Raw genomic sequence first — 14,609 nt, 5'->3', positions numbered from 1 at the left:
TAATGTTTCAAAAAATGTTTTTGACATTTTTTTTCTGATGAGTAGACTTTTATACATGTTCTAAAGGTGCTGATGAAACAAGGAAATCAAAAACACATGAACTTTAGTAAATGCAATTATTAGTCCTTACTATTTCCTTATCCTGCTTTATCTTTTAAGTTAAAGGGGTGTATTCTGTATACTTAATCAAATGGCAATATTTTTGAGTGTCAAAGTTACATTCTTTGCAATACACACTACTAGTCTGAATGATAACTGAAAACTATTTTTGTACAGTTTGTAAATTCAACTATATCTCATCATTTAATTGTCATGGAAAAGAATTCTGCTCTAAAGTAGTAATTCTGTAAATCATAAAGTATATTCAAAGGATGGCCGATAACAATAGTTACATAAACTATTTTTCATTCCAAATTGCTACACAACTCGTTTGTTGGTAAGGTAGAAACTAAATGACAAACTCACAAGTATTGTGGTATTACAATCGTAAAATCCTAATATGCCAGAATGTTTATCTTATCTCTCGTAAAACATGAAGTTTGAAGAACTTTTTACTTACTGAGTTTAATTACATATTTACAGTCACGTTTTCACTATAATTTTTTTAATCGCCGTTAACAGGTTATTTCCTTTTTTTAGTGCTGTGTGTTAATCTGAAAATTTAAGGTGTTTAACGAGTGATGTACTTTATATTCAATTTGTCAGATCAGCGATCTTTAAAAGATTCAATTTTATCTAAAAGTTTATTTTAATGCGCCCAAAACCTACATTTTACAAACCTTAAAATAACATATTTGAAAACCAACACTAGTGTCCATGCATTAATGCTTTGGCACATAATTATTCTGTGTGCCTACTTACGGCAACAATATTGTTAATTAACTTAACAAGAGACATGGTATAAGTATTTTTGGGATGCTCCTTTGTTGAATTGTTACTTAAAAGAAAAACACAAAGGTCTTAAAGTTTAGATTAGTTTTGTTGTTACACCTGCCCATTGTGTCAACTATTGTTTATCAAAGCATTTCATCCATAACTTCATCCACTGACGGCAAAATGTTAGTAACTTATTTTGAAGCTGGCAGCAATGACCAAGCCAACCTTAAAACTAGAGATAAACCGGCATTGTTTTTTTTAAGGCTGATACTGATCATTGGTATTTTGTTTGCAAAAGTAAAAAGCCTATGTTTATACCTTCTCTAGGGAAAAAAAACTGCGCTGTTGTTTAAAATGTGAACCTTGGGTGATTGTGCAACAGAGTAACAAAAAATTGTAGTGCAAAGGTTGTGCTTTGATATATCAAAAAACAAAACTAACGAATCAGAGCATCAAAGCTTAATAATATGCCGAACCTAGCTGAACCTACAGACAAACACAATAATACTAAGCTGTTGTAAGCAAAACGTGTGTAAGTATGTTAAAATCATAACATGCAGGTTATCATGACATTTCAACTTGTTCTGTAATTCAGTTAAATTTGTTTGTGAATAGCTGCCAAATTTTCTGTTTTATTTCTAACTTGCTTTGGAAAATTCGATACATCACTACAACGACAACGAAAATGCCCAAAACAAGATTTTGAAACAAAAATTAATAGTAAATCCAAAATTTTGTTTCTTGTTTAACACAGTTAGCTTAAAAGACCATGACATCTGAGACAATATCCTGCATTGTGGAAGTGGGAAGTGCTAAACCTGATGAATCAGATGAAGAGGAAGAACAGGAACATAATTCTGAGTTCAAGCCTCTACATCTTCAATTTTGCCCCTGGTTAATTCAACAAATCTCCAGTGGAAATTATCTTGACCTTGAATGGTTAGATGCTGAGGAAAAGAGCTTATTTAAAATTCCCTGGACTAAAAAGTTTTATCCACATTGGGAAGAGCATCATGAAATATTCCGGGTAAATATTATGTTTTACTAATTGTTAAGTGGCTAAATCTACATAAAGAAGGCCTTCACATACCTTTGATGCAGCTTACCTGATAAACCTACATCTACATGTGTATTGGCACAAAACTAGCACATGTTTAATCACATCTATGCTTGTGATTTCATACTGAAACTCCTTTTCAGTGCAATGGTTGAAATGTACAGTGGCTGGAACTGAGTAAAAAAAGTTGGTAGTTGGTTTTCAGCATTTAACAACCTGATACTAAGCAGAAAATACCTATTCTTGCATTTGCTATTGGTACATCAGTTGATTTTTACATCTACACTAGTGCTCCAATGGATCCCTTTTGTCCAGTTTTAGTGCGTTGATTCTTAACCTGTGTGCCACTGCACTCCTTTGCACTGCAGGATGTACCTTAATATATTAGGTTTTTATAGTGCTCATGTTCCAAGTTTTGGAGCTTGGATGGTTTTACGGTATACATGACAAAATTTTAACCTTACTAAAATCATTGCAAGTCATGTTGTTTCAGCCAAAAAGCTTATGCCCAGAAAAAAAACACAAATTGCTAATGTGCCACTGATCTGGTGTATTAGTGTGACAATCCATATTACCATGTACCATTTACTTCACCAGCCTTACTTGCCCCAAACAGTGGAAATGTTAGCGTTGTTAGATTTTGTGTGTTACAGATTGGTTTTATTGTGTTTTGATTTGGTATATATATGAATTTGAGGTTTAAATGTTTCTGATTTATAAAACCAAGAATAATATTTTACTAAAGAAGGTTGTAATTTGGAGTATACTGTCACAGCTTGTTGCTTGTGTGTATTTGATCTAAGGGTGGATATTTGAGGTCAATTAAAATCTGGTCAATTGACAGGTCAAATACTATGTACACTATTAGAATGTATTTTTCATTAATATATCTCAGTTGTAAATTGGAGTATCAAAATATTTTTTTACTTTATATTAGCATCTAGTTTTAACCTGAGATTTATGTCTACTTGGCATGTAGAAAACATCTCGGAAACCAAAAAATCCTTTGAGAGCAGTTGTAAGCAGTGGTGGGATTCAAAGTTTTTGTCAGCCGGTTCTGTTACAAAAAGTAATATGTCCATTGACAGTAACCAGTAATGCTAACCCGTTCACTGAGCTCATTAAATTTCGTGAGACGGTTCTATACAACCGGTGCGAACCGGCTGAATCCCACCACTGGTTGTAAGCCAAATATCTGCAAAGATTTTTTAATGAATTACAGACTATAGTGCTATAGGCCTATCTACATAAACTTTTTACACTGTAACTGTATTTACTTATTTTTTTATCTGTTAGTTAGAACATGCAACTTTTGTCAAAAATGTCAATCCTACAGGTAAACAAATAATAACTTGTTACCTTATCCATTCCCTAATTTACAAATCAAACTAATCTTATGTACTTAATCCTATACATATCTACAATGAAGAGTAAGTAAAAAGTTCATTAACAAATGGGCTACATATGTTATAGCACACAAAAACAAACACTGCTAGATGTTTTCTACATTGTTGTAAATGTGCTGCAAACCAGTTTGCCTGAACTTAAATCAGATCTTAACTGCAAATGAAGAGTGGGCCCCGATTGTTTTGGGCATATATTTCAAATGAACAAAATAAATCTATATTGACTTTCTAAACAGTTTGACACTAAATAATGCGTTATAATTTTTTACCTAATTGCTACTTTTACTCTTTACAACAAACACAAGCCCCGAAAATAAAAATATTTAAAAAAAGTTTAAATAGTATATAACCGCTCAATTCACAGGTTTACCAATCTTAATTTTAAGTATGGGACATTTTAAAGGAAAAAGCTCCACACAAAAATACATATATTCTACCCTGCAGCAGTAGTGTAGTATTTTTGTAGCATTATGTACGTTTTTATTTATGTCCAAAATCAAAATGCATACAACATACTTGATTACAGGCATGGGCTGCATATAGAGGAAAACATGCTGTTGAAACTCTTAGTTTGTGTCAAATGAAAAGCAACTTTCGGACTATTCTTCGAAAATGTGGTGTAATTGAAGAAGTTCCTAATGCTCACCAGCTTGGTTTGCAAACAGGCAATTACAAGGTTTATAAAGTGTTAAATCCACAGGAAGCACAAGGTATGCAGTTCATATACATGTAACAATTTAAATTATTCTCATGCTAGTTTAATAGCACATGTGCAGCTATGTATAGACTTAACAATCCAGATGCATGTATACTCTGCCCCCTGTTTGCATGTGTCAGCGTATAAGTGAAGACGAATTGGAGTTGGTGGGGTTATTGAACTACTTTTTACAAATATCTGATATGTACAGTACGAAAACATTTTGAAATATATTTAATTTTTAGAGAAAAAAATTCAGATGAAGGAGGAATTGAAAACAAGAAAACCACCGAAAAAGCGTAAACGAAGAAACCAAACTGGTATATTTATTGCTTATGTATACATACTCGCATTAAGAGATAATAATTCTATTGTTTTAATTGCTGTTGCAGCATTGTCAGAAGTAAAAAATAAAAAATCTTCGCAAAAAAATCAACCAATAAATTTGGAAGATGATAACCAAAGAGCAACTGTAAGTAAATTTAGGCATAGAAATTGAATCATGGAGATTAAACAATAAGTGTGTAATTTTGTTATGTTATACCTAACTTCCGCATCTACATTTAGTACCAATTATAGATATTTATTGGCTGAATAGAATTTTTTTTGAAGCAAATAAAAAATATTTAACATTCGCAGTTAGTAAATTGCATAACCATTTTTTAATATAGCAAAAACTTCCAAAAAAGATAATGGAAAGAGAATTTTTGGAAGACAAAGTGCAGAACAATGACAATGCAATAAGCCCACTTACAGAGAAATTTGGCAATACAAACCCAAATGTTTCTGTCTCTACAAAATCTACTCCAGCAGAGAAGGATGACATGAAGAAAAATGACATTTCAATTATAGAAGACACATCTGGAATGGTACAATTGCACAAAACCGTACTAACAAAAGAAACATTTATGAAACCAAAAAAACCTCAAGCATTCCATGATCCCATACAAATTATTTCCAGTATAAAAAGCATACTTCCCACAGAAAATAAACGAAAAACCCTGTCTGACAGTGAACCCACGCCTCCACAACTTGGGGCTTTTGTTGAGGCAATTTCTGTAGAACTTGAAAATGATCCTATAAATCATCAAAAACATCCAAAAGCACCACCTTTGTATTACCTTCCTCCAATACCTCAAAGTGAAGAAAAAAAGACTCTAGAAGATGAAAAGTACAAATATGATTTAATAAGAATTCCTTTACCAAACCCGGGTGGACCTGTTCATGGATTTCAGATGCTTCTTGATGCAGCTCAAATAGCTGAAGGTTAGTACAATACTGCTGTTGTGCAAATATACATTACTTTCTTTCACCCTATGTCTCCTTTTTTAATTTACAGTATTTATTTAATGGTGCTGTACGGTATCCATTTGAATAGAATACTTCTTTTTGGCACAAGAAAAATATGTAAAAAAAAGAAAAAAATGCTTGGTTCTAGTTTTATTAAAAAAACTTAGGCAGAATAGTTTTCTCACATTTGTGTGAAACGCTTCTTTAACTTGTAAAAGTAGCTTTCAATACTTCACATAACATAGTCTCATTGTTAATGACAAAATATTCAGAAATACAAAAACATCATGCAATAAAAAGAATTGGGTAATAAATTTAAATTAACACAGAAAATGCTTTTGTAATATTGAGTGAGAGTAAAAAAGTTGATCCTCAAACTTCACTGCACTAAAATTTAGTGTTAAATGAAATTCTCCCAGTTTGTTGGTAAAATTTTAGCCTTAAAAATGTGTTGAAATGCTAGTGTTTGTCGTTGTTTTCTTTAAGATCTTTCAGCTAGGAAAGATTTGTTGCACCTGTGTGTGAGGATGTAAATCAAATTAACAAAAAGTAACAACAACTTTTTAAAGCTGGGGTTAAGTTTTGTAAAGGCATACCATGTTTTTTTTATCCAGTTGGCTTACCAACCTTTTAAATGATTGCATCTGTACTAATACCAATACTAAGTTGTAGGTACATGTGTGTGGGGACCCATTCGTTTCTGATTGGAGGAACAACTATGTTTTAAATGTTGTGTAATGGCAGGGACCAACTTAAATATGGCCACAAATTGCAACCTGTAGTAGTATGTGTGGCAAAATGTTGTATCTGGTTAACCTAAATATGGAACACCCAATGTGTAGAAAATCCACCTTATTAATTTACATGTCATTGTAATTTCTAAATTGTGTGTTTTGAGCAATGTATTAGGCATACAATATCAAAGTATGTTTTGGTGTCTAAAACAACTTTTACTGAAAAATTGTTTGGCTGTTCAAATATTATGTCAAAGTAATGTTAATTGCAGAAAACTCCAACCAAGCTGCAACGGATAAAGAAAAGTATTTCTCGGATGCAGAATCAGTTGTGCATTACCAACCAAAGCGGACATCTGAGCCCTCAATTGTGGACATACTTTTAGAGTTGAAAATCCCTCGTAAGTAAACATACCTTTGCATTTAAATTTTGTGAGTTTGGGTCTGGAAGCAGTTTTGCACAACTCAAATTAGGCTCTCGGGCCAAATGTCTTGTCAATACTGGTCCGTTATAACACCATGTTCAAGTAAATACTTGCATGATAACTTATGTATTGTTCATACCACCATATAATTATCATGGTTTAGTTATAATTGTAGACTTGCAAACAAAATTTCTGTGATAATTGTACTATTGGCATGTGCACCTATATGATTTACAGCAAATTTTGACAAACATAACAAAAGCAGTTTGATTGCAATCCAACATGTTTACAACAAATTCCAATGACATTACACTGCATAACGACACTACAAATAACAGTTACTATAGCATATAAATTACAATACCAAAAGCTATATTATTACCGTATAAAACTTATGTTGGTGGGTATATGGATATTCAATGTACATCCCTAATTTAAACAATGATGCTAATTTTACTATATAAAGCACTTTGAACTTAGCTGATGCAAATAGTAATGTGTCCAGACACCTTGTGTACAAAATAATGTAATATTGGTGATTAAGCAGAATATATATGCAACTAGTGGTAAAATAATTAATAGATACACTTTTTATAAGGAAACCTATTGAAGTATTAAAGTAAAACAAACAATTTTGTACTGCACATACCTTGTATAGATTAGAGATATGATTGATGGTATGATTTTAACATTTACCAAACTATTTGAAAAGCTGAAGAACTTTTTGCGTACGAGCTACATGTGAAGTATGAAACCAAGCACATTTTGGACAGCAGCTTAGATGACATGAGTCATGGGTATAGGATTTTTTACGGAAACACCCAGGAGTTTATTAAGCAAAATGGAAACAGTAATATGGCTGATGACTTTTCTTGCACACCAATTAAACTACCAGAATCTCAAGTGCCACCAGGAAACTCATTATACACTGTTCTAAAGAACATGCATCCTGGTTTGATTGTTAAATCAGATAAAACACACACCTTGTATGGTAAACGATTATGCCAGTCCCGTATTTTTACCTTTACTTCATATGGTGATGTTGATGCTGATAAAGAACCAATGAACATGACCAATGGACAAAATATGGTACTCTTTTCGTACAAAAGCTTTATGAATGACTGGAGGCAATTTCTCATTGAAGGCCATCCTTATCCAAACATTGAAGTAAACTGTTCATTTGGAAAGAAGCCTAAACAGCGACACAGTCGTGTTTTTGTCTCCATAACAATCATTCCCAAAGCTGCAAAAACTATGATGCAGCGAATATCTTCTGTAGAGGAAAAAGGTGATTTGGAATCCAACTCCCAGGACTCAACATTCGATAATATTCTAAAAATGTTTTTTAACAGTTAAACATCTGCTTGTGTGTGTTATGTTACTCTGTTCCGACAACTTCATGTCCAATTTTCATAAAACTTTCTATATGAATTTTATACATATAAAATGTTATTTTATTCATGGTGCAAATTAGGCTAATAATCTGCATGCCCTCAAAGTTTAATAAAAATTTAAAAAAAATGTTTGGACACCTCATATTTGAATGGGTATGGTAGAGTAGGCATTTTTTATGTTACACACGAAAAGCGATGTGCATACAGATGTGAAAAAATAGAAATGCTTTTTTTAAACTTATTGTTGTACTATTTTTTAAGTAGATGCATCATTTTTTTTGCATACAATGTGGTAATTGTGTATTAAGCATATGTAATGCACTGGCATTCTACTATATCACACTGCACAAACCTTTTTTTGCAAATACCAGTGTAGTCATTTGTGAATGAATTTAGCATACCTGGACATTACAAATAAATATAATACTTTGCTTATGTAATGTTATTATTTTATGTTGGGTGTACAAATCTGATATTTGTTTAGTTTTTAATAAAACTGCTCATTGTACAAACAAAATAGATCTTTGTGCATGAAGGTGTATACTGTGACATACTCTTTAGTGGTTGGTAATATAGTTCATCATCAATATGTCTGCACGTTTTTGTGAACAAAGTTTTACAAGACAAAGACAGTCGCAGCGGACAGGGGTAATGTATGCATTAAAACGATTTTGATGTGACCACTGGGTCGTCACACCATCATCATTTCGCCGAAATGGTAAGTGCGAAAACTGTTAATAAGCGTTACGCACCACTGCGTACAGTTTCCAAAATTTGTTTTTCATTTTTATTTTTTTTAAACCATAGAGAGTGGTCAAGGTACGTACAAATCGACATTTTGAGGTATGAGAGAAAACGTTTCAGCTTGTAAAGTCACATTTCTTGTTTCAAACAGTATTTGCCAATGAAATGACTTTAACCGATACTTGTTTACGTAGGTCGCACATATACAAATGCATACATCGCTAAGCCAATGTTACGAAAGAAATAAAAAGGCATACTGTTTGAGACCAGAAATGTGACTCTACGAGGTGAAACTTCTTGCTCTAACGTACATCTATGCCAATTTATAGAAAAATATTAGGCTCGGAATGTCTTTTTATTTGTTTCGTAACATTGGACTATGTACTGTGTATGCATTTGTATATGGGCGACTTATGTAAACGGTTAAAGACATTTCATTGGAAAATACTGTTTGAAACAAGAAATGTGACTTTACAAGCTGAAACGTTTTCTCCCATACCTCAAAATGTCGATTTGTACGTACCTTGACCACTCTCTATGGTTTAAAAAAAATAAAAATGAAAAACAAATTTTGGAAACTGTACGCAGTGGTGCGTAACGCTTATTAACAATTTTCGCACTTACCATTTCGGCGAAATGATGATGGTGTCGTCACCTGTGAAAAAAATCCAAATACTTGTCCAAAAAAACTTTTAATTTAAAGGCGCAATAAAAGAATAGGTAAATAAAACGGGACCCGTGTAAAGGTAATTATAGTTAGAATGTTGTAACATGATACGAACGAAAGAAATTTAAAAGCCATTTAAATTAAAAGTTGAAAACCTCCCAGCGGACATATCTCAGAGACGTAAAACTGGGGCATTACCGGATAAGAGAGTGTTTTCGAAAAATGGGATTTAAAATTTTAAACAATATTCACTAATTGCGTCAAACATTTTCACCTGAAACAAGAGTCATTTGTAGGCAAAAACCATGGATTACTTACTAATTAGTTATCTATTCAAAAACCGAACGAAATTTTGTGCTGCACTGGTAAATGTTCGCCAGCATTCAGTTGGACAATGTAACAAACACAATACACATGCATTTTAGGATTTAGGCTTTTAGCTTTTGTTTGGGACTTGGGTGTCGGGGTGGGCAAGATGAACATGCCGAATGTTGCTTCAGACTTAGGCCATCTAGAGTGTGACGACTGACGGTTCTGCTCTGCTTACTCAGTCACGACTGTATATGCAATTAAGCGTGTCTTGGAAAACGCCGAAATAAACAAAGTTTCGTATCTCATCTCCAGTATGTTTACTGGTCCGATACCAACGCTAACTCCTAAGTGTTTACACTTTACAGTGGTTTTTGATTCATTGTGTCGGTGTGCTCAACGTGATATACATTTTATTTAAAAAAAAGATTGTTTAGGACAAAAATACCTAGTTAATTTTTTTAGATTTAAATGCTATAGTGTTATATGACTGACTACTGATTTGAGTGCTGCTGTTTGTTGTTGCTTTGTATTAAAATATATTTTAAGAAAAGGAGTAAAATAATATTATTCTGTTAAAACAACATGGTGACATAGCTCATTAGCTCCAATGTTAATTTTTTTTCTTGTAATAAAACTGTTTGCCTACTTTTAAACATTACAGTACAGATAATTCTACCTACAGATATTTTATAACTGAGTGAAAATTGTCCGTTTGGAGCAGTACAATTGAAAACATGTGTGACCATGACCACAATCATGATCACTCTCATGAGCAAGAAGATCAATCTGCTCAGTTTAGCTTGTACATTAAAATCAATTTATCCAGGTATATATAATAGTTGTGCCCAAGAGCACTAAAACTATATAATAATAATATTAATAATGCTTTCAAAGGTTGAGGGCAGAAGAAAAATTTACAATCATTTGCTGGCAAATGTTTGCACTGCCACTGGCAAACATCTAATATAGCCATGATTACAAGTTCTTCCTGATACTGCTTATTGAAGAGTTGTTGTTTTTGGTGGTAAAGCACATATATTTTTTAGAGTTGAATGCTTAAATGAACTTGAAGAAAACTCTGGAAAATCTGTGTTTAAGCCATGGGATGAACGTTTAAATCATGACAAGTTTGTAGAAAGTGATGCTGATCCAGAACTCTTATTTAATATACCGTAAGTTGGCCTAAATATTTTTTAGGTTCTATAGCAAAATATTGTTTTAAAGATATTTCTGTTATTGAGGCTTTTATCTCACAAAAAAATTGCGTTTTCATATACAGAAGCAAATTTTAGGGAGATTTAAACAAAAAACAGTATGCAGACAACATATATAATTGGCCCAGAAGTTAAACTGGATTACACAGCATGTCATCCACTAACTTTAAACTAGTCCAGTTTGTTGGTCAAGTTGCCAACAAAAAGTTTAAACTTTCCATTTCCAAACCTGGGTGTTTTTGTTTTAAAGATTTACTGGAAATGTGAAACTCAAGTCAGTGGCTCTACTCGGAGGTGAAAACAACACTCATCCCAAAAGCATGAAGCTTTTTAAAAACATCCCAAATATGAATATGGACCAAACATCAAAATCACCAGACCAAACTTTTGAATTACCACAAACCTACAATGATGTGTTGCAACTCCCAGTAAAGTAAGACAAATGTACAGTTACAGTTGCATCATCGTTCATCTTTATAACTTTCTTTTCATAGAATTGCCCGCTTTTCAAATGTGAATTGTTTATCAATTTTCTTTCCGGAAAACTATGGCAGTGATTCAACTAAAATTTATTACATTGGGTTAACTGGTGATTTCACACAGGTAATTGCAAAATAAGGTTGATTTAAAAACAAAAACAAAGTTGTTCCCAATACTGCTTTGCAGGCTCAAAGACAGGAAATCATGATCACAAACTATGAACTTGCTGCCAATCCAGCAGACCACAAACAAGACCTTTATCAGACATCTGGACACATGATACAGTAAACTCCCATTCCCCACACACTAGAAGCAAGAAAAGCTTTGACTCTTGTTATTCAATAGCTTTAAAAATGCACTGTTTGAAAATAATAATGTGGCATAACAAACATTATTTTACTGCCATTTCTTTCTCTGCATTGTAGTCTTTTTTGCTGACAAACCCATTTCCTAAAATGTAGAAGCGCAGTGGTTTCATTGCCCACTCTCCCACTCTTTTCACATTTAACCCGATGCGTTTTGTGTGTACAATTGTGTCTTCTGGTATTCTTTCAAATTCCTCTAACCACAATTCAGAACTATTGCAGAGATTTAGCTTGTTTTGTTTCAAACCGATATCCAATGCCTGAAAATAACTACTTTTAGATTGATGTCTAAACAATTGCAAAAAAGTGACTACCTGACAAAGCTTTGAGGGACCATTGCACAAAACCCCTTTGTCAAAAAGTTTGTTGGACTTAGAAAGTCTTTGCCTATTTTGTAGCATTAAATCTACTCCTTCCATGGGTTCGGCGGCCCTTATAAGAACAGCATCTCCATCACCTAGAAACAAAAAAGTTACAAAAGTGAAAAGTTTACCTGTAGCAAAATCAGATCACCTTTACTGGAAATGTTCATGCAGTGATACATGCCATATGTCAAATACACATACAACGTCCCAGGTTTCATAAACATTGCCTCATTTCGCTTGGTCTTTTTGTGCTGATAAGAATGCGATGATTTGTCATCATTGGCTAAATAGGATTCAACTTCCACAATCTTACATGCCAACCTTCTATCGTTCACTTTTCGAACTATCTTTTTTCCAAGTAGACTACGGGCAAGTTTAAAACAATCATGGTCGTAATACGCATCTGATAGATGAGAAGTAGTCAAGTTCGTTTTTGTTTTCTTTTGCACCGCAACAACATCTAGACTTCTACGTTTCATTGGACAATGATATTAACTTGACAAACAAAAGTAACTTGCAAACGAGTGAATTGTTTTTTCTGCAAACCCGGTGTTTTCCCTAAATTGAGATATAACAAAACGCAAAAAAACATAATCTTCACAAAATTTCAAGTTGTTGAGCCAAAGTTTGGGTCTAACCGCTGTAATTAGAGTAACTCTCTTTCCATAATTTTGCTATGTTTTATATAATCACTACTACCTTTCTGTCTTTGTCAGATGCGATTATTTAAATCAGGGGTGTCCAACACGTGGCACGCGTGCCAAAAGTGGCCCGCAGAGCATTTAAAAATGGCACGCGAGCTTTTGCACATTCAGATAGTAAACATTTGTCACGCAATTAAATTTGTTTCTATTGATTCTTCTTGGCCTTTATTCTAACCTCTGTAAAGATTACCAGTGGTAAATTGTTCGTTTTTGACAAAATTTAAAGCCTCCTTGCCATAGGCGTAGAGCTTCAAAAAATGCCAGGGGTGCGACTTTTGATCAATAGCGCCGATACCTTCTGTGTTTTAGGCTGTAGTTTCTGTCACATTATATTGTAAATAGTCACTTGATACATTTCTTTGTGTGGTTGGGGTGTTGGCTGTGCGTCCAATAACGTATGCACATACCGAAAGGACGATTTGCCGAATCAGTCATTTTAACAACGATTTAGTTTTTAAAGAACTTGTTACGCAGGAAATAAAAGTAAAACCAATTCACGTTTTAAATATAGCTGACCGAAACTTAGGTCATCTTGAATCAAGTTTGGGCCGTTGCAGTGCTTGGCAAACGGACATTGAACACGGCTTAGGAATCGGTAATGCAAACGTACATAGCAACATCTAAAAGCGGCTATAAACCCCTTGCATTGTTTAATGTTGGCCCATGGAATTTATTAACAAAAAAATTATACATATTTTTATTTCAGAAAGTTTTTGCGCCACATAATACTAAAACGTTAGTGAACGTGCCATGTTTATGTCGCAATAAAATGCCCGTTTACTTCGAAACAATTGTAATTGTTGCGTTTTAACCGATGCCTGTTCAATTAATTACGTGACTACAAACGCATTTGTGTTTAGTTGGAAAAACATTTTAAACCGACGTAACTTGAACAAAGATAAGTTTTTGACGCACACAAAGTACTCCAGTGCCCCATTTTTTTCTAACCGTTTAGTAGGGTTCTACATGTTGGCCCAATATTTGGATTGAGTCCGTGCCGTTAAGACGTTTAAGACATGGTTTGGAAAAAGTACCAAAGGCTGGCACGCGAGTATATTTTGAAATATATTTTGAAACCAAAATTGGCACGGCGGTGTGTTCGAGTTGGACACCCCTGATTTAAATCTTTCGTAAACCGCAGCGGAGGGCACACAAGGAAGATTGTTTTCAGTAGTAAATAATCGCTACATCTATATTTCTTGGTTTCTTGGGTCGTTCATCAAAAAATTAGTGTTCGATGGCAACAAAATCGTTAAAATAGCTTATCGAAAAACTAAACCATTCTTTTCTGGTTCTGTCAATCGCGTTTAGTTCGTAACAGTTTTGCTATCGATATGGATTGTCAAAAAACGGCACTTAAGCGCCAAACTTGCTAAATTGTTATTTAAGAAGCAAATCGAAATTAATGCCTTGATTGAAATTAGATAGCAGCACGCGAGTCGATCACCTCTGAAGTAAAAAATATTTTTTTTTGAAACATTTCCAGCTCGAGCTTGCTGGTCATACATTTACGCAAATTGATTCTGGAAATTAGTCCGTATTCTGTTCCAATTCCCGTAACGATTTCTACCTCTCATATAGCTAGCCTGCCATACCACAATCATGGAAACGTTTGTTTCCAAGTAAAAATCTAACTTATAACTTTCTTACTACAGATATATTTCTATTTCGGAAGCAAAGCATCGTTAATGTCTGTAATAAAATCACAAATGGTATTCATTAAAATCAGTGAAAAATTGCGTTGCGCCTGTAATCTTGTGTCAAATTTTGCTCTTGTTTCACGGTGACAGTACCAGCAACTTATTTGCGTGGACAATAACGAATTGTTCTTGTATATTAAACACGTGGCTTTCGAAAGTATAATATAAACGGAAACGTG

At 33.6% G+C, this 14,609-nt stretch overlaps 3 protein-coding genes across 5 annotated transcripts; 2 read left to right on the top strand and 1 right to left on the bottom strand.

Moving 5' to 3' along the window:
• The first annotated feature begins 1 nt into the window (after position 1).
• Positions 2-8,476, top strand: LOC145230006 (uncharacterized). Of its 2 annotated transcripts, none has more exons than XM_080095364.1 (8): positions 2-106; positions 1,631-1,903; positions 3,866-4,049; positions 4,282-4,356; positions 4,429-4,508; positions 4,708-5,302; positions 6,333-6,461; positions 7,198-8,476. In XM_080095364.1, exons 2-8 carry the CDS (start codon positions 1,646-1,648, stop codon positions 7,839-7,841), a joined length of 1,965 nt encoding a protein of 654 aa, XP_079951490.1. In that variant the 5' UTR covers positions 2-106; positions 1,631-1,645; the 3' UTR covers positions 7,842-8,476. The 2 variants fall into 2 exon arrangements, with proteins under 2 accessions (XP_079951490.1, XP_079951486.1); XM_080095360.1 differs by lacking the exon at positions 2-106 and adding an exon at positions 1,181-1,408.
• Positions 8,477-9,640: 1,164 nt separating this feature from the next.
• LOC145207549 (PITH domain-containing protein 1-like) lies at positions 9,641-11,898 on the top strand. The gene is made up of 5 exons (XM_080078703.1): positions 9,641-10,428; positions 10,649-10,774; positions 11,067-11,249; positions 11,311-11,419; positions 11,483-11,898. The coding sequence occupies exons 1-5, from the start codon at positions 10,337-10,339 to the stop codon at positions 11,582-11,584; spliced, it is 612 nt and encodes a 203-aa protein (XP_079934829.1). The 5' UTR covers positions 9,641-10,336; the 3' UTR covers positions 11,585-11,898.
• On the bottom strand, positions 11,371-12,614 carry LOC145207528 (putative 3-methyladenine DNA glycosylase). Of its 2 annotated transcripts, none has more exons than XM_080078692.1 (3): positions 12,181-12,614; positions 11,976-12,118; positions 11,371-11,921 (listed from the first exon to the last, which is right to left on the bottom strand). In XM_080078692.1, exons 1-3 carry the CDS (start codon positions 12,503-12,505, stop codon positions 11,688-11,690), a joined length of 702 nt encoding a protein of 233 aa, XP_079934818.1. In that variant the 5' UTR covers positions 12,506-12,614; the 3' UTR covers positions 11,371-11,687. The 2 variants fall into 2 exon arrangements, with proteins under 2 accessions (XP_079934818.1, XP_079934814.1); XM_080078688.1 differs by having other exon boundaries at positions 12,175-12,611.
• Positions 12,615-14,609: the final 1,995 nt, after the last annotated feature.

The sequence above is a fragment of the Phallusia mammillata genome, chromosome 1 (assembly GCF_965637545.1).
Source record: "Phallusia mammillata chromosome 1, kaPhaMamm4.hap1.1, whole genome shotgun sequence".
Lineage (NCBI taxonomy): Eukaryota > Metazoa > Chordata > Ascidiacea > Phlebobranchia > Ascidiidae > Phallusia > Phallusia mammillata.
Note: the sequence above shows the minus strand (reverse complement) of the source record. Positions and strands in the feature narration are given on the sequence as shown.